At 37.8% G+C, this 22,071-nt stretch overlaps 1 protein-coding gene across 5 annotated transcripts in view; it reads right to left on the minus strand.

Moving 5' to 3' along the window:
- Adamtsl1 (ADAMTS like 1) overlaps nt 1–22,071 on the minus strand; it is a 946,298-nt gene that overhangs the window by 373,523 nt on the left and 550,704 nt on the right. Inside the window, exon 1 of one of the 5 annotated variants that reach the window (XM_074051744.1) lies at nt 6,660–7,399. The exons of the other annotated variants lie outside the window; for them this stretch is intronic. Within the exon in view, the coding sequence (XP_073907845.1) occupies nt 6,660–6,722 (63 nt within the window). The 5' untranslated portion in view covers nt 6,723–7,399. Of the gene's footprint in view, nt 1–6,659; nt 7,400–22,071 lie in introns of those variants that run through there. 5 annotated transcript variants of the gene reach the window in all.

The raw sequence follows: 22,071 nt of genomic DNA on the forward strand, positions 1-22,071 counted from the left end.
CTGTTACTTTTCACTTCTTGATTTTCTGCTATTCTGTCTTTGGAGCAACTTCAGTGTTATGCCTTTTTTTTTTTTTTTCTTGGTGCTGTTTTTTTTTTTAGGTGTCTTTGCTTTCCCCTTGGATCTGTATGGTTCTGTGTTCTTAGAATGGTTCTTTGATACTGCCTTGTTTGAGGAGATCCCTACTGGCTTACTAAAGACTTGTCTTGCTTTTGTTTCTTTCTTCATTCCTTACCACTTTTCCCCTCACCTGGGGATTCTGCATTTGAAAAGTTGACTCATTTTCCTATAGTACAGACACATACCGCCAATTATTAAGCACACTCCAAGTATAGAGTAAATTGCAAATTACAAAAATTAAACTAACAGTAGAGTGATGTGGCATCTTCTTATTTCTCTTTTTCTGTGTAATAAATGGAAAGTGGTATTAGTACTTTTAAGTAAGTACTAGAATGCATGGCATCTAAGTTCAAAGCATACGTTATTTTAAAAGGTTTTCAGTAGAACAATACATTTCACTAATTTCAGTGTTTTCGTACAACAAAGGGTTATTTCTTGCACACACATATATAAATACGTGTTTACTTATACTCAAATGAATGTTCTCAGTGAATGTCTGTGAGAGTTGTAATTAGGAGTTGTTCTCCATGTAGTCCCTCAGGAACCTTGGTCTTTCACTTGGTGTCCCCATTCCTTAGGGTCTTGAGTTCTGTACTGGCTTCTCTGCGTTTGGCAGGCAGGTAAAAAGAGCATGCGTGATGCTTGGAGGATCACGAAAGGGGTCAGGCATGCAGAGCCATATGTCACCTCTAACTATATTCTACTGACCAGAACACAATCACCTAGCACCATGGAAATCACAGGGAAGGCTGGGGTTCAGTTTATCTTTGTGCCCAGTAGTAAAAAGAAATGAGTTTTGGGGTCTCTGCTAAAATGGGAGTTTACAAATGCTTTCAAGTTTTATAAAACTGTAGCTAATGTAAATATCATGTTCTTCCTGAGCAAAAGTTTTGGGAAAGGAGAAATACTTGAGAATTCAATGGATAAAAAAATATATGAAATGTGCAAAATAACTCATTCTAAATGACATCCGCAAAAGGAACTGCTGTTCAATTGTTGTTCTCTATATGACTGTATAGTGAATAGTCACTGAGAGAGAAAGACAGAGAGAGAGAGAGAGAGAAATACAAACTATACGCCTTCTCTTTTGAATTTATTAATGTTTCTTGACTTGGTCTTACCAAAAACCAGAAACAGTAAAATAGTAAAATGCTTCACTTTGAAATGAATGTTTGCATTTTCCTTTCTGCTTGTGCTTTACCCTCCTTTTACAATTTCTTGCTGAGGCCTTTTTATTTATCTTCATATTCACTCAAACATGTTTATTGACATTTAATTACCAGACCATTCTGATAGAGATAGTGGAGGCAGGTAATTCCTGTTGCCCCCACAGCTTTGTGGGGCAGATGGAAATGTAAGTTAAACAGAAGTAGGAGAGAGATAAATGCAAAGTAACACGAGAACTACACAAATTACATCTAAAATATTTTAGATATTATAATTAATTATTGATGCCTTCTGACAAATGATTACTAAGTACTGACTAAACATTGGTGGGATTTTGAGTAGTGATCATCAAACACAGAAATTATGGTATTTCTTCTAAAAAGGTTACACTTAGTTATTGAGATAAGATAATTTTCCATGACCAAAACAGAGAATACTAGTGAATGCAGGAAAGCAGCCAAACTGATTTATGAATCTGAGCTTCTTGGAAATACAGCAAATGAACAACCAGAGGTCATTGTGGACTGCAGAGTACAGCTATTGGGGCATCTTCTTGACATGGCCAGAACACTTTTAACTAACTGCCTTCCATGTTGGTTTGCTCCCATTAGCAAAGTCCCTGAGAGGGGAAGCAGAACAGCTAAGCTTTATTCACTGTAGGCTTTAATCTTGAAGTTTGGGAATTGGGAAGATTTTGTCACTTATTTTTGAACTCATGGAAAGAAGGGGTTGATAGCAACAGCTTACCCCAGTTAGCAGGCAGGCTCCCCACACAGCTGTGCTGGCCTATTTCAATTAGGATCCTTTTGGACTGACATCACCTCTGGTATGCCAGTCCTAAGCTGCTCATGAGCCAGTACTTCCAATCAAGCCAAAATTCAACCACCTGGTATGGTTTTTATGATGTAGACAGAAAATGACATGAATTTGTCTCCTTCTGGTGAAAACACCAAGCTTAAAGGCAGCTCTCTGAAGAAAATTTGCAATAATGGCAAGACTGTAAAACTTGATTTAGACACATTTTTCTATGATTATCTTAACAAGCTAAACCATTAGGCTATTTATGGTGATTGAAGGGATGTTCTCACTCAAGAAAAGACTCTGGTCCTCATGCTATGAAGAGGTCACTCCTGGGTCACTCTAGTCATGAGGTCATAGAAACAGTAGAATATGCTTGCTGAGGAAAGGTCAGGATGGGACTTAGATAATTGAACCTGAAAAAGTGTCATTTCTGGAACCTGAAAGATACACAAATTAAAAGCAGAACTGTCACTTAACCAAAGAAACTGGGACTATCCACATGAAGCCAGAGAACACAGAAAATGTGGAGGACAGAGTCATGTAATGCACTCTCTGTAAGTCCTTCTGCCTTTTAATTGAGTTCTCAAGCACTTCTGATGTCCGTAAACAGAGAGGTGTTCTTCTAGTTGCTGCACCAAATGCAGAAGTTTGTAAGCCACTACTACCTTTTTCCTGGGAAACTTAAAACATATATTTTGATTAAGCCACAATAAAGGAGAGGACCAATACGCCAGATCATGTCTCATTCTAATGCAATGCCTGTGAACAACGTATGAAAATAAACTGAGATTTAAAAAAATGAGTACCTTGCATATACTTCACTGATTAAAAATATTCCCCAAATCTTGACTTTAGATTTGGTATGAGACCAGAAGCTTTGTACCACTCCTAAATTAGAGCCCTAGCCTACCTGATGCTGTGCCAGTGGATTGCTTTCCATTTTATCCATACATATTGAGAAAAGAACACTAATACTTATTAACAATCATATAAATGTCAAAACACAGAGATTCATTTATTCCTTCTCTTTTTCTCTCAAAAGTCTTCACTTTTTATAGGATCTTTCAAGGAGAAACTTTCCTGGTGTAATAGGATTCTTCTGTAGTTCTCTAGTGACCACTATTGGATATTCTTCCCTCAAGTTATATGAAGCCATAGAACTAGTTCACAAGAGAACACCATTAGGGGCGAAGAGCTCGAGAAGGCAAGAGCCTTCCCAAAGACAGAAAGAAAGGAATTTCAAGATAAATGGCTCACTATGAGAAAAAGCCTTAAGCTTGATTTAAAGACAGTATGAGAGTAAGAAATAGATGTAGAAATGCTTGTGCATGTACACACACACACACACACTGTTGGAACAGGCCACAATCTGCTGTAATAAAGGATTTAACGTTCATTCCACAAGCTAATGGTGCTTCTCGCCATCCAAGATAGATCCACTTAGATAATAGTGGAAAAGAGTGCCAAAGGAACTGAAGGAATGGGCTATTGTGTTTGACTGGTTTCCATGTATAAATTAGTACAGAGGAGAAAAAGAAATTCAACAGAAAAACACATGTACTTTATTATAATTCCTATTGTGACTCTTGCAACTCTCACAATAGCAGGCAAAGAGTGTAAAAGCACTTAAACGAAACAAAAAGCAAATGTAAATTTGATTAAATGTCTTTCTGACAAGTGATTTGACTTCAGGTGTAAAAGGACACATGTCGATGCTGGGCATGGCTTTTGCCACATTTATTTTGAACTAAACAATTGAGACAAAGGAGGGGGAATAAAAAAGGGGTGCAGAGTCAGAAGATTGGGAAAGTCATGTTATATGGCTTAATCTATGACTGTCCTATAGTGTCCAGAGTATAAAGTAATCTATGATGTGTTTCTGGGCATGAAAATATGGGTGGCAACTTAAAGTAGGTACAAAAGACACAGGAATCTCATTTTCTCAGGAATGATGTTCTAGGAGCATTTTTACAAAAGTGAGGCTTGGTGACATTCAATATTTATACACACTCAAGAACCAAGTGCTGACACAGATGATTTAGCTGTCAATAAAATGAAGGCTGTTTTGATGAGGTAACCAGTGGACTTGCCACTACATAGACAGTATGTTTTCCAATTAAGTTAAATTGATCTTTTGAAATGCTTAAATTAATTCTACAAGTAGACAAAATCATGTAATGTGTGAAAGAATTATAGGAAAATCAAATCCTCCAATTCCACTTGTCTATCAATCCTGAAGGGTGAGCTGACGATGTCAAACTTCTAAGTCATCTACAGGTCAGGCTAAAGTTCACTTTCTCTTAAATCAATAATTCATTTTGGTGACAAACATAAAGGCAATTAATGAGCAAGTACACACATGTCCATAATATCATACATAGCTTTAATGGCCCACTTGATACAAAAAGCCTACATATCTCTAACAAAGAGTGCAGACCAACCCACGTCATTGCTCCCACACTGCTGAACAATTTACAGCCATAGGACAAAGCAAACAATTTATGTTCTCTCCATTATTTGACCTTTGGTTCATATGTGAGCATGCTTCCCTATCTGTAAAATGGGTTTATAAGTGCCTTATTTGCACAATATTGTGAGGATTCATTGTAATGCTTTTCAAACAACTAACCTAGTGCTGGCCACCTTCAGATGCACAATGGATAACTGCTGATACTAACACTGTTTTTGCTCTACACGGGGATGTGTCCAGGCACTCAACATCTCGTTCTTTCTTTGCTAGCACAACTCTCAGCTTTTCAATCACTTAAACATAGACATAAAACAAACCTGTTTCATTTTAACTTTATATTACAATTATTGCAATTCAAACTTATGTTAAACTGTTCTAACATAAGCAAACGCTTCTTCTACATAAATACAATTACACACTCATATGCATATATGAATATTTAGTATATTAAAGAGGATTATAATGCATTTAGCAAATGGGTAGAAAATAAATCTATTCTTGAATGGGAGAGTGTTATTAAAGTATAATGAGCTCATACATCCACATGAAAATATCAAAAAAGAAATGTGTACTGGTAATTTGCTTTATGATGCAATTTAATGGGAAAATAACAAGACTGTTTAAAGAAGGAAAGACGAGACAAACTAATGATGTATATATACCAGTAACATATCCCATATGGAAAAAATGAGACACCTTTTATAAATTGCTCACTCTGTAAGTCATAAAGCCCACCTAAACATTGTGCTTTTTATGCTCCTCAGAATAGCTAAAGCTTATAGTCTACTCTTGCTTAAAATCTGGTTTTCCTTTAAATGTCCATGAGAAATTGAAAATAAATTTCTATTTGCAAAGAAGAATAATTTTAACTAAAATGATTAACACGTAAGAATTTATTAAGATGTAGAATTGTATAAAATAGTCACTGTCTGATCGCTCTATCTGCTGAATCTTCCTGGAGCTCTTTAAATTTGCACCAAACGGTTCACTTCTGTTCTTCAAAATTATTGCCAGAATAAATCAAAATTTTGCCAGAATCAAAGTAGAACAAAATTTCCTTTGCCATCAATAGAGCAATGCAAACTTTGTATTTGTTCCATTTTTACCTGTTCTCTTCTTGCCTTGCTACCTTGTGAGGGCGTTCTAGCATCCATAAATGTGACAAGGAGAGCTACAGTCACGTTTGTTTGGAATCAGTGTGTGCAAATTTTGGAATCAAACCTTCAGATGAGGTTTACTAAACTGCATGCCCAGAACACTCTGGTTTAAAAAAATGTGCATTGCTAATAATATTTTCAGTGTAGATTTTTTTTGGACAGTAAATGTGCATTTTCTGCCCATAAAACCAAGTATGAGTCACAACGGAACATTTACTCTGAGTCAAAAATGCAATGTGTGCTGATGTTGAAGAGCACAGCATCTTATCACTATAGCTGTAGAAAGCAGCTGTACAAAAAGTCATCATCTTTTTTCCTTCTTCAAAAGTAGATCTGAGATCAAAGACTCTAATCCTCAATTCATAAATACTAGTATCAACTCATCCATAAATGACTTGAAGTAATTATGAGCTATAATCTGGGTTGGCTGCAAAGAGGGTCCTCATTCCTTTTTTTACCTGGTTCCACAGTACATGTATACAGAGGGCAAATAATTCACACAAGGCATTCACTGCTCCTCACAGCTTATCCTTCAAAAAATTCCAGAAACACCACAGCGAGTGAGTTTGATTTCAGGATGTCTGTTATCCAAATTCCAAGCATACACACAACCATTTATACAGTCCACAGTTTACAGGCTGTATGCAGTGTACCCTACAGTTCACGTCTCAGTGTCAGTATTATCATATACCTGTAACTAACTACACCAAGCCTTGCGGACTTCACTTTGTTTGGAAAGTTAGGGTTAAAGTTCCAGAAAGAGTTGGGGTGTTTTTTAGTTGTTGGTTTTTGCTTGGAGTTTTTAAAAAGTCGTGTGAATTCTTTTACCTGAGGTTTTAAGATCAAGATCACACACACCACCACCACCACCACTACCACCACCAACTTCAATAGCACCCAGACTAAATGGCAATAGCAATGTATTGAAATGAAAAGGCATTTACCAGGAGTAGGAAAGCCAGAAAGAGAAGCGGTCTGCCAGGAGTTGCCCGACGGCAGCATTCCATGCTTGGATCCTTGCCGGAATCCGAATCGGACGCTGAATAAACTGCTAAGTGCTCCTCTGCCTGCTGTCACATCCAGGGCTGGTGCTAACACTCCAGCCCTGCCTATCGGCTTCCATCAGCCCCGCTCACATTTCCTGACCGAGGGTGGGTGGGTGGATGGGTGGGGGGTAAGCTGAATGGAATCTCTTTCCGAGCAGGCAGCCAGCCAATCAGGCTCCTGCTAATCAGACATGCTGAATAACAAAGCCAGGGGGACAGAGAAAGTGTAACAGTGCGAGCAAGGAAGGAGGAAGAGGACGGAAAAGAAAGGAGAGCCAGCAGCAGAGCCAGGAGAGAAATGCCAGGGATGCAGAAGTGCAACAGATGAAGTAAAGCCCTGTGCCTTTGACTAACCTGGTTCGTTCTTCATGAGATACGTTTCTGTTTGCCATTTGCCTGTCCTGATGTCTGTTGCTTTGTAAAGCACAGTAGCTCGCTGTGACCGTGTATTGTTCCATTCAGGAGAGAAACTTAATCCCTGTCAATATATAACATATGTCATAAAGGCAAAGAACCATAGTCAAAAGCAGACGTAATGTGTCCTTTAAACGGATTCTATACAACTGCTTTTTCCTCTTCCATAAAGTTCTTGTTTCCACCCTTGATTTGGAAAAGAAATAGAAGTTTTTGAAGGTTTCTCACTAAACTTAACCATGGAATAAGTTATCAAAGACATGATTTAAAAAAGAAAAAAAAAAGGCAAGTTGTTTCTTTGTAAAGTGACGATTTGAAACATCCAAGGTTTGCTAATTGCAAGGGCACAATTAGAAATTTAGATCCCCTAGGTTAAAAAGAAGCTCTTAACAAAGACTTCAGGATGAGTGGGGCTGAAATTTGCGGTTGAGGAACTGCCTGGTTTTGACACCTTGCCAACTCTTAACTATCTGCCTTAGCAGGAGAAAGGAAAGAAAGGGTGAATTAAATCCTCGGTTAACCCTTAAGTTTCCTTTTAACCAACACTTTCAGTCTCCTCCTTACCTGACCCCATGCCCTTTCTTGGAGCTGCTATACTACAGGAAAGGATGAACCAGGTTCTACCTCCTCTCCCACCCATTATGGCAGGATGGGACAGGGTGGACAGGTTGACCTCTGAGGTCCAGTGCTGCTCTAGAGGAAGTGCTAAGGAGCACTGGAGTGACAAGGAGCCAGGCCACCACAAACAGAAGATCAGGAAGCTTGTGAGACTGCTTAACGCACAGCAAGCAAGGATTGACACAGCCAAAGGAGGATTTTATTACTTGTAGAAAAGTGTTATGTGTTGGACAAGGACCTATTCTGTCCTTATCTGCTAAGGAAATCATTGAGTTTTGAAGCAATGAAATAGCAAAGTTGACCTTGCATTTCCATAGGGTGTGGTACCAGGAAGTTATTCCTTTGCAGATCTGATAATTCAGCTATATATGCAGTGGGAATAGAAGGCACTTAGATTTAATGCATACATTACTAAAAATACTGACAAGAGATCTGAAATACACAAGTAGGGAAAACCTGGTTGCCATAATAGACATTCCTGCAGGGTTGCTTTTCAAAAAAAAAAAAGCAAAAGAAAAGCAGGTTGTTCAATTTTGGTTACTTCCTTCATATGGTATATCAATTAAAGAGGGAGGAGCTTTATAAGGTCTACATTCAACCTGTCACAAAAGTCAAGGGCAGACAAGGAATCACCTCTGTCCTCAGTACCAAACATGCTGATATGGAGGAAAATGGACAGTACAAATCCATAAAAAAAGGGGGTCCTATTTTTGAAATGTTTTCCCCTTGCAGAAATACTAGTTTTACAAACCTCTCAAAAACTAGTTAATGTTCACAAGTAAGAGTAGAGTCTTCACAGATAGATGTAACAATGCTACACTGCTCTCTAAAATCTTCAGCACTTTATTAAAAAGTTGAGTGATGAAAATAAACTTTCAATCATAAAGCTCTGCTATCTTTCTCTCTTTTATACACCAGAGCTTTTTGCTGCAAGTTTTTTTTCCTCCCATTAGGGTCATTCACTAAAGCGCTCCAACTAGTTCTACAAAATGGAACATTTTACCTACATCATTTCCTCCCTCTTTACACAAAAACATCACTCATTAGGCAGAGCCAAAGCAACAAAGGGGTGTGTGAAAAGGAACAGTAGCAACATTGCTAATGGTAAGGTATCATTTGTTGAGGGGGGAAAAATTGTCATGATAAGAAAACAACCACTTGTATGGGAGTCTAGATTCCTTTCTGTTTTGGAAATGAATACCGTCTTCTGAGTTTTGATGGGCATGCCACTGTGTATAGCATGATGGTCACCTTAAGGAAGTCCCTGAATAACTCAACTTTTTTTTTTTTTTTTTTTTTGGTGGGACTGGGGTTTGAATTCAGGGTTTTGTGCTCAGAAAGCAGGTACTCTATTGCTTGAGGCACACCTGCAGTCTATTTTGCTCTGGTTATTTTGTAGATGGGGTCTTGAGAACTATTTGCTGGGACTAGCCTTGAAACATGAACCTTCCTATTTTAGCCTCCCAAGCTAGGATTACAGGGATGAGCCACCAGTGCCCCACAATAACTCAGCTTTTTAAAGTGAAGTCATCAATCATTTATTGAATGCCTGGAGGATACGCCCAGTGTCTCATGCTCTCATCTATGCTCATAGCATTTTCTTTTCTGTGGGAAGAACCTGAAGAAATGAGAAAAAGCAATTACTCAGTTCAGAATCAACACAGCACAGGGAACTCTAAGTTTACCATAACTTCAGAAAAAGGACAACAAAATCAAGTTGGGTTAGAGTAATTGGGGAATGTTTTGGGAATGAGCTAATTTTGATAATTCCCATAGATTGTGTGATAGCTTTAAAGTTAACAGAATGATTTTACATCCACAATCTCATTTGACCTTTCTGACTTCTTTGTGAAGTTAATTAAAGGCTAAATCTTTCTTTCTGTTTGAAACTGAGGCTCAGAGAAGTGAAATGGCTTGACTAAGGCCTCTCAGGTTAGCACTGGCCCATGAACCAGGGTCTTCTGGCTCCCCGACTACTCCTATCTGAAATTCACATAGCTGCACATTTCTATGTATACACTTGCACATACACACAGATTCAGACCTTGGCAGCTGGCTGCGAGGGCATGTGATGGAAGGGGATGTTTACAGCAAAGGTGAAGGAGCAGAAGGCAAGCTACTGTGTCTCCTGGGGGTATGCATTACCTGATGGTGGAAGGTATCTTATTTTAGTCCATAGCTTTTCTGTCTCCCAACTTTGTCATTTCTAAGACCCTTTTCAGTGCCAAGGGAAAATAACATAAAACTCTAGGTAATCTAGATCACACTAACGGCAGCTGGAGAAAAGCCCCTTATGGCATGTGAGCAGGGCGTTGGCCGAGTTCCTTTTTCCTCTTCAGGTATCTAAATTAAAGCCGGCTGCAAGTGTCTGTGCACAGCAGCAGCAGAAGCCACGGCAGCCGTAATCCTGGTTACCAGCTCCATGCACAATATATTAGGTGAAATGAAAGCAGCAGCAAGACCGAGTGTCAGGACTGTCTGAAGCATCATTCCAAATGGTATGGATTTAACAATACTTAATTTAAAAAACACCAGCTTGGACAGAAGCAAGCTGTTAACATTCAGTGTGCTTTATGGCAGGAAAGAGTGAGCTAAACTTTTGGAATTTCTCTCCTGGGGGAGAAAGCCTCGCTCCAGAGCCACCTGTCTGGTCCTTGAGGTTGAGCCTCTTTCTTTGGCTCTGCAATTGCAGGAACTGGTAGACTGAGGACAGAGGGTGTTCTGGAAGGAGTAAAGAACTCCAGGGCAAGACTTTGAAGAGCTGGGTAGGGTCTAAGCTCCCTTCTTTAAGGAGGCAGACATGGTAGCCTGTGAGCCTTCTTTTCTATGGTTCGTAGTGAAGTTGTTTGATATCCCTGGCTAATTCAGAAAGTCAAAGGCAGAAAGATGGTGGACAGGTGAGTAACATTACCTTGCAGGAGGCAGACTGCAGTTCTCAGGGACAGAACTGGAACATAAGTGTGAATTCCAATTCACCTAGCTTCTATTTAACACCAGAGCCACTTGACCATCAATTACAATTTTCAAGTCATCTTCACACATGACCTAATGTGCTGTAAGCAGAAACTATGAGATAGTAGGTATCTACAACTTGAAGATAGGAAATGGATGTGCTCATGTAATAAATGGGCTCAATAAAGTTATTCATTTAGCAGGTGGTAAACTTGGGCCCTATCTAAGGCTGTTTGAATTTCTCTAAGACTACTACCTGAGGAACTGACTCATAAAAATAGCTACATTTATTGAAAGCCTTCCATGTAGCAGGCCCTATTGTAAATACTTTGAATTTATTACTTCCTGCTATCCTTTTTGACAACCCTAAGGGTGGGTACATTGATTCTCCTCATGTAGATATTATTTATGGTACGCTAGCAGTCAGTGTTCATCCCAGCCCTACATTCAGAGGTCAGAAAACCCCAAACCACACTTTCTAGGCTCCCTTGCAGCTACAGTATCAGATGTAATTTAGATTTGCCCCTCTGAAGCAGTATCATAAGATTTGAAAGGAAAAAGTGAGGTGGAGGCCACACTTTGCTCTATGATTATAAAAATGGCCACAGAGCAATGTTGTCTGTCTGCAAACATGCTAGCCAGTTGCTACCTGTGGGAGGTTCACATTAGAAATTTTTTTTCTTTCAGCATCTCCAATTTTCTCTATGTTATTTTATACCTTATAATAAATCACTTTCTACTTAAATTACTAAGAATAAATTCTGTTCTCTGCAAGAATGTTGACTGAAACATCCTCTTTAACAGAGGAGAACATTGAGACATGGAGAACTAGAGAACTTGCCCAAGACTGCACATCTAAAGAGGGGAAGGGCTAAGGTCTGTGCCCCCAAAACTCTGTGTCCAAGACCATGAAGCAATACTCTTTGAGGCACAAAGGGTCATGGGAGTTCAGAGCAGGCCAAGGTCATTGCTGTTTTGAGGAGTCAATGAGGAAGACCCAAATGGAAGAAATAGGAAGGGAAGAAGTCCTGTCTAGAGACCCTTAGGAGATGAAAAGAAACCCAGGAAAGGCTAAGGAATGTAGATGATAGAGGAAAAAGAGAGAAGGCACAGAGTATTAGACCCATGCTTTTACTCAGCTGGCCACACTATTGCAGGTAAAAGCATGTTTTAAATTTCTTTGTTCCAAGATCTCCCTCTTCCCTCAAAGTGTGTAACATCTGATTTGATTCCTCTCTAGCTGCCTGCAGCAAGGGTGTCAGCTAACTTTTCTTCTTATCACCTACAGTGCTTATTTCTGGGCTCCTCATACTGTTGCGTGTGATAACCTAAGTATCCCATCCCCCATGGAGGGCCATATCATTCCTGCATCCTGAGGAGACGGAGGCCTGCGTTCCTGCGTCCTAAAGGAGAGATACAGATCTGCCACAGGGCTGATGAGCAAAATGCTCTCAAGATTGTTCCCTTCCCCCAATAAAGGTGCAAACCAAACCAGTTCACCTGAGAAAGCCCTCGAATCCATGGCCAATGAGGAAAAACCCACCTAACCCCAAGCTGGGATGTCCATAAAAGCCCCAGCCTTCACCTGAGCAGTGAGCCACCAGCTTCCGGGCTCTGCTCTGCTTCTCTAGCTGTAGCCTTTCCTTTCTCTCTAATAAATCCTACTTTATATACCAGCTTGGCCCATCATTCAGCTGCCTCACGAGCCAGCTCTCTGCCCTGTGAAGCAAGGACCCTCGACACCGGCATGTAATAATACTATAGGTACTTGGTTAAAATCTATGCCCCAGATAGCAGCAGAAAGGATTTCTGCAGACTGATTGGTGTAATGAAAACAACTTAGATTTAGGGGGCCAGACAGTTCAAATCCTAGTTGTTCCACTTATTACCAGGAGGGCTTTCAGAAAATTCATGGTTGAAACTTTCTGAGCCCAGGCGTTTTTGTTTGTTTGTTTGTGTTGCTTTGAGCGTTTGAAAATTGAGAGTGATACTCACCACCAGGCAGTGGAGTGAGAGGTATGCACAATGTCTAGCTCAGACCCCGATGCAGAGAGCTCAATAAAGTGTTACTATTCTAGGGATACACGAGTGTTCACTATACTTTTCTCTTGGTTTTTTCTGTGCATTTGAAAATTCCAATAAAATTATGGGAAAAAATGATCATAATTTAAATTCTAACCCTAGGTGCACCCTCCCTCCCTCCCTCAATAAACCACAAAACAAAACTCATAGCAGAGCACTGAGCGGAACTGAATGGGGAGGACAGAATTATTGACCACCCGCAGTCCCTGTTCTTCCTTTTTCTACATAGCTGGGTTATCTTAGAGGCCTGTACAAATGCTTACTGTGTACCTACTGTGTTTGGGGCACAATGCTCTAGAGGATTCTGTTTACAGAGACACTGCCCTTTGTAGCCTTTTTGACATAGAGAGACATCAATGTAATATCTCAGAGGTTTGAATTATGACTGTAATATTCATATATTAAACCCAAGTGTAATATATAAACACAAGGCCCTTGATTCTTGCTTCTCTACTATTTCCATGACATCATCCTCTGCAGATAAAATAATTATACCAGAGCCAGACAATAAGGTGAAAGACTGTTAACAGATTTATAGACAATGCAGAGTGAGTGGGACTGAAATGCAAAGGCCAAATTCCTCAGCTTGGCATTCAAGGACCTCCCTGATCTGCTTCCAATCCCGGGTACTAGAAAGCCATGCTCCCACCCAATGCACGTTATCCCTGCATTTCAAGAACTTCAACTCCTGCGGATTAGTTCATCCAGTCCCTTTCACCTAGAAAGTCCCTCCTGTCACTGCCTTCCTAAAATCCTTTTTGCCCTTCAAGACAGAGTTCAATGTCAACTCCTCCACAAAGCCTTTCTCTAAGATTTTTTTTTTTAAAAAAAACCTTTGCTCATTTACTTGCTGGAATCTTATGATATTTTTATGTATTTGGTATATTCTTATCTATCGTAGATAGGAACAATTCTTTTAAAAGAAAAAAAATCTTTCCCCATTGTTTGGTTATCAATATTATTTTTTGAGTTTTTATTGGTTAGAAGTTTTAAGCTTGCTATATTTATCACTTTCATTGCTGATTTCTTTACTGCTTCAAGCTTTAAAGCTTGAATTTACCATCCCCAGGATGGTAAATATTTTTTGTAATTTAGGATTTTGATATTTAATTGTCTCGCCAACCTAAGTAGCCAGTGGTAATTGTTTCATTCCTACACCCCACACATTTGTTCCCATATGTCGATAGGGACTTTTCACATGCACTCTTGCAAGTAGAGTCTGTTTCTTGCCTTCAACTAGATTGTGAATTTTGTGAGGGCACATATCAGATTATGAAGTGTTGTGCCAACGTCTTGTACATATTAGCATTTGGTAAATGGTTGATAAATTAACACGTGAATTAATTAGCACAGGAAATGTCTACAGAGTATCAGAAAAAAAGAAGAGCAAGACATAAAAAACAAAAGCAAGCAGAAGGACTACAAAAGAAAGATAGCCTCTGAAAACTAAGAAAAAATGCACATTGAAATAGAAATATAGTTTAAATCAGAAAATCGATTAAGTCATAGGAAATCAGAATACTGGTCTGACGCTTCATTGTACGGTCTTCAAATCATATGTTATATGTTGGTTAATATTTGCTAACACTAACTAGTGATTTTTATGCAAAGCTAGAAAGATTATCTCATATCACAATTACAAATACTGTTACAAATAGAAACTCTTAAATAACGAAATACTGAAAGAATCTATAATTAAAATTAATTTGTAAAGTTTATTTATTTTTTTAAATTGATAAATAAAAATCATATATACTTATATATACTTATTATAGCATAATGCTTTAAAATATATATAACAGGGGTGGGGGAAGGGGGGAGAAATGACCCAAACATTGTATGCACATATGAATTAAAAAAAAAAGGAAAAAAAATATATAACAATGTGAAATGTTTAAATCAATATAATTAACATATGCATTACCTTCCATACTTATGATTTTCTTGTGATGAGTTTATTTTTCAGATTTCCAGAAAGGACATGGAATCTCTAGGTAAAAATGGACATTTCATGTTTCCTACCTTGAAACTGTACGGGTCTTTCCTTTGAAAAGGCTTTCATGAAGAAATTTGGAACTTGGTAAACATGGCAGTAAGGAAAGAGTAAATAAGGCAGTGATTATGGACAACTGAATATAAGCCAACAACAAGAAAATATATCTCATGTATGCAGGGTGTGGTCAGGAGAAACTGAGGTGAAAGAATCCAGAGATTCATCTTTTCTACTGTGCATTTCTTAGGAGCTAAAATCCCAAACTGGTTTCCCAGCAAAGAAGCCAGAAATTATGAAAAGAAAAAGGTTCTGAAGATAAAGGTGAAGCCCCTTCTTCCTGTTATGACTGTAAGATGGTGGCCTGTCATGGAAGGCTTTGAGAAACACCTTAACAGGACACAAGTGCCTGCCTTGAAGTTTCTTGCGTTTAAGGCAAGCTAGGGAAGGAGGGAAAGAAGTTTGGTGCATGCCATGTGAGGACCACCAGTGGAGGCAGTAAGGTCCCTGTGATAGTTTTTCATGCTCTGACTTAAAGAGGGCAAGCATGTCCTTGTCAAAATGGTCACACAGGCCTAGCTTTTGATTTTGGTTACATTTGTTGTCTTCCTTGTGTCTCCCTCTATCCAACTACTTTTCTATAACCTGGACTAAGATAGAAATGTTTTTGTCTGGCTCAGAAAGGTTTTGTAAGAATGTTTATCATAATAGTTGGCATTTGTTTCTGCTCTCACAGCTTGGTTTTTAAAACTGCAACATGTGTTTTAGGGAATTTTATTTTTAAGGAAAGGATCTATGGCAGAAATATCAACTGCTTCTCAATATCTATGTTCTTTTTTTTCTTCTTTGGTAATGAACATACATGGGCACCCAGACAGAAGATGTTTCCTAGCTTCTCTTGGGAGATATGTGCAATCATGAGACAAAAGTTCTTAGGAAATATAAGTCAAAGAAGTGAGTACAATTCCAACTAATATCTGCAAAAAGAAGTGCTTGTTTCAATTTCTGTGACTGGAATGATGACACAAAGCCTGATACAGCCAGCTTGAACCAGGAGGTTACACCAGAAAAAGGGCCCTAGCTTCCTGACAGTATGGAATATCGCCAGGGGCCTGCAATTGCCTACCTATAGACTTTGATAAGAAAAAGAAATATGTTTAGTACCACATGTATGTTTTAAAGTAACATATGAGTGATATGACTATGTAAAACTGTTAAATGAACAGGCTGAACTAATTATATTCTCATATCAGGTCAGACCTTCAGAGAGTCATACACCTAACTGGTTTCATACTGGCCTCTGGCATAATTGCCTTAGAAGATCCATGAATAAAGGTTATGACAAATGACCAATACAGAATACTTCTGAGATTTAATAAAATTATCTAGGATAATTTTGCTTATGCAGCTCAATAATTTGAGAAGCTGTGCCACAAGAATAGCACATTCTCAAAAAAAGTGGTCAAATACAAAAAAAAATGTCTTTGACAGGCTGGTATGCTTTATTTTTTAGCTAATAAGAATCATAAAGTTTCCTGAGTTGCTATCTTTCTTTTGACTACTAGGAAGCTCAGAACAATATTTGTACTCATTGACTAACTCTTTTCTTTAACTTGTATTTAAAAAAAAATTCTATCATCTTTTCTCTCTTGAGATTTATTTATTTACTTACTTATTTATTTGTAGACAGGGTCTCACTATATAGCCCAGGCTGGCTTCAAACTCACAATCTTATTGTCTCAGGTTCCCAAGTTCTGGGATTATAGGCATGAATGACCATGCCTGGCCTCTCTCTTGAGTTTGATAATTTATTATTCCATTTAAGTGATTCAGGCTTTCTTGCACAGCAATTGTATTCCAAATGATCCTTTAATTTGTTTGGAAGAAGGTGGGGGTATAAACACACAAAATAAAGCATTGTGATTATAAAAGGGAAGCTGGCCCTCTCAAGGAGAGGGTGGAATTACACAGGAATCTCATGGTGATGAAAACATCATTTTAATCTTGATAGTGACTAAACTTATTTTTGCAACCCATCATGACTTATTAAACTTTCCAAGGCTATCCTACATATTAAAGGGCTCACATTTGCTTATCTAACGTGTATCATCTTCTTTATGAGTTACATCCATTGGAATAATGTCATTCAAATGGAAAAATTAGTTCCCTTATAATCAAGTTTAATATCTTAGTAGAATTCATTTAGCAATACTACTATATTTGCACACTACTATAATTTCATTTGTACAGGTTTTGGTAATCAAATCTCTTATTTAGCTGAAATAATTTTCTCCTCCATTTCCTACAACAGGTGGCACAGATGGAAGAGGGACTGGAGACTGCCCGAGTCCTGACATGACCAAGTATTACTTGCATCTAGTTCCAGTTGGCTCAGTTGTTCACAGCCTCAAGTTAATGAACTTGAGGTGCTACAGATGCTTTTGCCATACATGGTTACAAATATATATTATTAGTATCAAGAAGCAGGGAAAATAGAGTTACTAAGTAAATTGCAAACCATTATCATCATCAAAATAAAACAACAACAAATCATTCAAACATTAGGCTGTGAGCTTTGAAGGCAGCACACGTGGTTTGCTCATTCCCAAACTTTGGCATAGCTTCCCAACACATTGTAGGGATCTAATGCTTGAGAAAGATATGAATTAGAGAGGCACAAGCTTGAGTCCTCAGAAGATTAAACACAAAACCACCAAATGATCTATTTCTTAGTACACACTCAAAAGAAATGAAAGCAGAGACTCAAACAGATATGCACATACATGTTCACTGCACTGTTATTTACAATAGTCAAGGATGGAAGTAGCCCAAATGTTCACGGGCAAATGGATGCCTAAAGACAGATACATTTAATGGAATATTGCTCACCCTGAAAAAGGAAGGAAGCTCTGACCTATGGTGCAACATGAATGAAACTTGAAGGCAGGTATGATTTCAATTACTTGAGGTAGCTGTAAGAGTCAAATTTATAGAGAGAGAGTAGGGACTGGGGAAGGGGAAATGGGAAATTAATTTTTAATGGGTACAGAGTTTCAGTGAGGAGGAGGAGAAAGTTCAGAATATAGACAATGATGTGAATGTACTTAATGCCACAGAACTGCGTATACCTAAAATGTTTAAGTTGATACATTTCATGTATGTGTATTTATCACAGTAAACAATATTTGGAAAGAAGAGAAAAAGATTTACCAATGTAAAAGCAATCCCAATTATATCACCTGATGTAAACTCCTAAGTCTTGTGCTAAATGACTGAAATTCAGTGTGACACTGGCTATCAAGACCATGTCTAATTAAGTTCTTATAATTAAAGAAAAAGGCACAAGCTTTACTAATGCCACCTTCACTCAAAAGAAAAGCAAGAATTAGGGAAGGATTTCTTTGTATTAAGTTTTCATATATATAGGCTAGAGTTGTTTTTTTTGGCATAAATATATATGAGGCTGTGTTCCCAGGGCTCGTTACTTCTCTCAGAGAGGTCATTCTACATCTGTCAATCTAAACTGACCCTTCCTATCATTTGCTTTTAGTGCATTCTTGCATAGGACTTATTCTAGGCTTATTATTTTTTTGGCAGTACTTGGATTTGAACTCAGGGTTTCACATTTACTAGGCAAGTGCTCTACCACTTGAGCCATGCCTCTAGCCCTGCACAGGACTTGTTTTGATCACTGTTATACATGTATTTGCACTTGCATTTACATTTGTCAGATTACATGTTTAATCTCTCTCTTTCCCTCTCTCTCTCTCAGTAGATTGTAACGGCCACAAGGGAGGGAGCCATTCCAGTTTTGTTCACTACTACGTCCTAGTATCAAGCTCAGCTTAGCACATAGCAAGTTCTCAATAAATACTGTTTGAATTAATAAGTATTTATTGAAAGAATAAATTCATTTCTACATGGCAGAATTAAACATTTTGGTAACATTCAGCTTCTTAAGCTGAGCAATAGATAATGAACATTTTGTTATTTTATTTAAAACTTTACACACACACATCTATAGCATTTATACCCACATCACATATACCTTAACACTCACTGATTTGTATAAATGTGTGTACATATCTTTATTTATAAAGATACTTATATTTGTCTTCCAACTCTAAACAGACCAATGGAGCAAAATGGTACTTCCTCATGCCTACTGCCTCTTCTACTTGCTTCCTTAAGGACCACTACTGTGGTTCAGCACCTTTTCTATTTCTCCCTTTTCTCACACTTGAGGTCTCTATTAGACACGTTGAGGCAAGATACTGCTTTGCAAATGAATGCAATTTCATTCCTTCTTTAAATACGTTCTGGGAAACCAGGTTCATAATGAAGGAGGCTGGTAGATTAAATAAAAAGGCAAGACAAATTCAGGCACATCTACCTTATATATGAACAAAATGGTGTATTGTGTAAGACTATAAGTAATGCTGCAAGTGCCAAAATGAATCATGTGAAGTAATGTATACATTAATTAGCTTAACTTAGCCATTCCAAAGATATATATATTTCAAAAAACATGTTGTATATGGTAAACACATATGTTTAGCTTATCAGTTAAAATAAGATACATGTTTAAGAAATAATAATAAAGTTTTCACTAAAAAGACTACACTGATACAATGACTTAATTTGCTCACCAAACTAAAAAGAAAAAAGATGGTAAACACGAAATATTTTTATCAACAATTATATGTTTATGAGGTGTAATGAAGATACTTAATGTTTATTAAAATATGTTCATTTATGTACTGCATTTCTTAGTGTAAAATAAGGAGAAAGATCACTCTGTGATGTCAACTGTTGTCTTGGAGACACTGAGGGTGACCCACTGTTCAAGGAAGAAGCTACTTTTGCAAAGTATGAAAGCCATGAAAAGAAGCTGGAGGTAGCCACAGCACCCCAGTGTAAAACCTGCATGTACACCTAGTAAAATTTGGAAATTGGATTCACTCTGTTTCAAATTTCATTTTCTCCCCTATTAAATCAGAGCACAATACAGGCATCACACAATCTGCCATAAATAATTCTTCACAACCATCTGCTTCACTTTTGAGTGCCCTGGACTCTCTCCAGACATAAAACCTGGATCTACTTTTACCACTAAAAGAGATAGTCCTCCTCCATCAGGGTTGAAGAAGCCAAAACTGAAAAGGAGCTTGCTGTTCAGGCAACTACTCTTTATGCTGTGTCTTCTATAGCAAACGAACAGGGTTTTCACCAGAGAGCTGGGCAAGTCCTTGAAAATCTTGACAAGATTTATAAATAAGACAGTGTTTAGTTATTATTTTAAGAAAACTTTCCATTGTGCTCTCATTTGTAATGTAATACGATATATATTTTTTGCCAAGAATAGGGCGTGGCTGTTCAGCAGCTTAGCTGATCAGGAGATGTCATACTTCAGACTTGAGTCAGAACACCAAAACAATGCAATTCTGGACTGAGAGTGCCAGCAGCTTCCCCACCACTTCTGCTAGATCCCACTCTGTTCAAGTTGAGAATATCAATAGGTTTTCTCATTGCTATATCTATTCCTGACTGAGATAATATTCTCGGTAAATCTCGATTTTATATTTGCTTATTTCTTCATTCTAAGAATATCATCTTCCTCTGTAGCCTGCCTCCTTTCCACATTTTCCTTTATCCATCTCTTCCTCCTTTTTTTTGGGTCACTTGTTGATTAAAATCAAATGGGAACGACCATGCTTTGGGATTGCTCTCCAAAAACACCCAACAATGTAACTAATGAGCTCTCAGATTTTAAGTAATTTAATGAATCCATCTTCTTGAACACTGGTTTCCTTAGTTCTGTTGTAGATTTGGGAATCTTTTTTTTTTTTTTTTTTGAGATTTCACATAGTTCAGTACTTTTCCAAAGAATCTGGTTAAACCAGACAGGCTAAGTTAATTAACATGCTTAACTAATTCATGTGTTAATTGATTAACTTCTGAGTCTAAATTCATTCAATGAAGAATCTTGGTGTCTCCTAATCACTTCTGCAACCCTAGAAGCATCTTGAACAGTGCTTAACTGGTCTAAGGTATTTAATCAATATTTACTGAATTCATGAATAAAATGGTGAAGGAAAGTCTCAAATGCAACCTTTTGAAGTCAAAAGGTTGCAGTCCATGCTAATAAACTAAGATCCAGAGTATCATCAAATATGTCTAATAAAACACTGATAATGTCTTGACCAATGAGCTATAAAGGACACATTGTTATGTGTCATTTCCTGGATAACATAATTTTTAACATATAAAACAAACATTCTATATTTCACTATACGATAGTCTGCTTGAGAGTAGATATTAGGTTCTCAAATAATATTTGTGCATGTCTAACTAATGGAAAATCCAAGTACACATTGTCTCAAGCAGATATGTAGGTAAGTATAAGGCTACTATAATTCAGTTATTTTGGTGATGTCTTTAAAAAAAGATATATAAATGTTTTCATCCTTTAAACTATAAGACCAGAAAATCTTTATGTTTTTAAAGGTTCTGTTTATTTCAAATGTATCTTCTCATGGCAGCAAACTCTGTTTTTAAAAATATTGTTGATAAGGGAACAAAACTTATGCTTTGTACTCCTCAGAATATGCAAGGGAATATTTTGGTCATAAAATCAAAGGGCTGGACTAGATTTGCTAAAGTCCCTTCTAGCTCCAAAATTTTATGACCCTGGCTTAAAAAAAAAAAAATCACCCCTGGGGGAAGTAGTGCCTTTGTAAGTCACTCAGAGTTTTCATTGTCATTGGACAGAAACGCCTGGCTGAATCAGCATCTTCTGGCCCAAATCTTGCTCATACACTATATTAAGCCTTGACTAAGCTGTTTTCATTTAAGAATACTCTGGCAATCTTGTGAAATAAGCCAGGGAAAAGCTGTCATGAACCATCATTGAGTGTAGGAATCTGACACCTATATAAGGAAAGATACCTTATGTCACAGAAAGTTAGAGCAAAATTAGGTGCTTAGATCTCTGGTTTATGCTTCTGGGGAGTGTGTAAATAACTTTTCAACTGTGGGTAGTGATCCCCTAATTGCTCATGAAATCAATTCTGTGTGCACAACCAGCATTAAAAATGAGAGGGAAAACATACTTTGTAGTAGGATAAACAATATTGAATGTCTTACACATAGTAAGGGTATAATTATTTGATAAGTTTATTTTGTGTGTGTGTGTGTGTGTGTGTGTGTGTGTGTATGTGTCACTGTATGTGTATATCTACTAGGTCACCATGA

Source organism: Castor canadensis, chromosome 13, assembly GCF_047511655.1.
Source record: "Castor canadensis chromosome 13, mCasCan1.hap1v2, whole genome shotgun sequence".
NCBI lineage: Eukaryota > Metazoa > Chordata > Mammalia > Rodentia > Castoridae > Castor > Castor canadensis.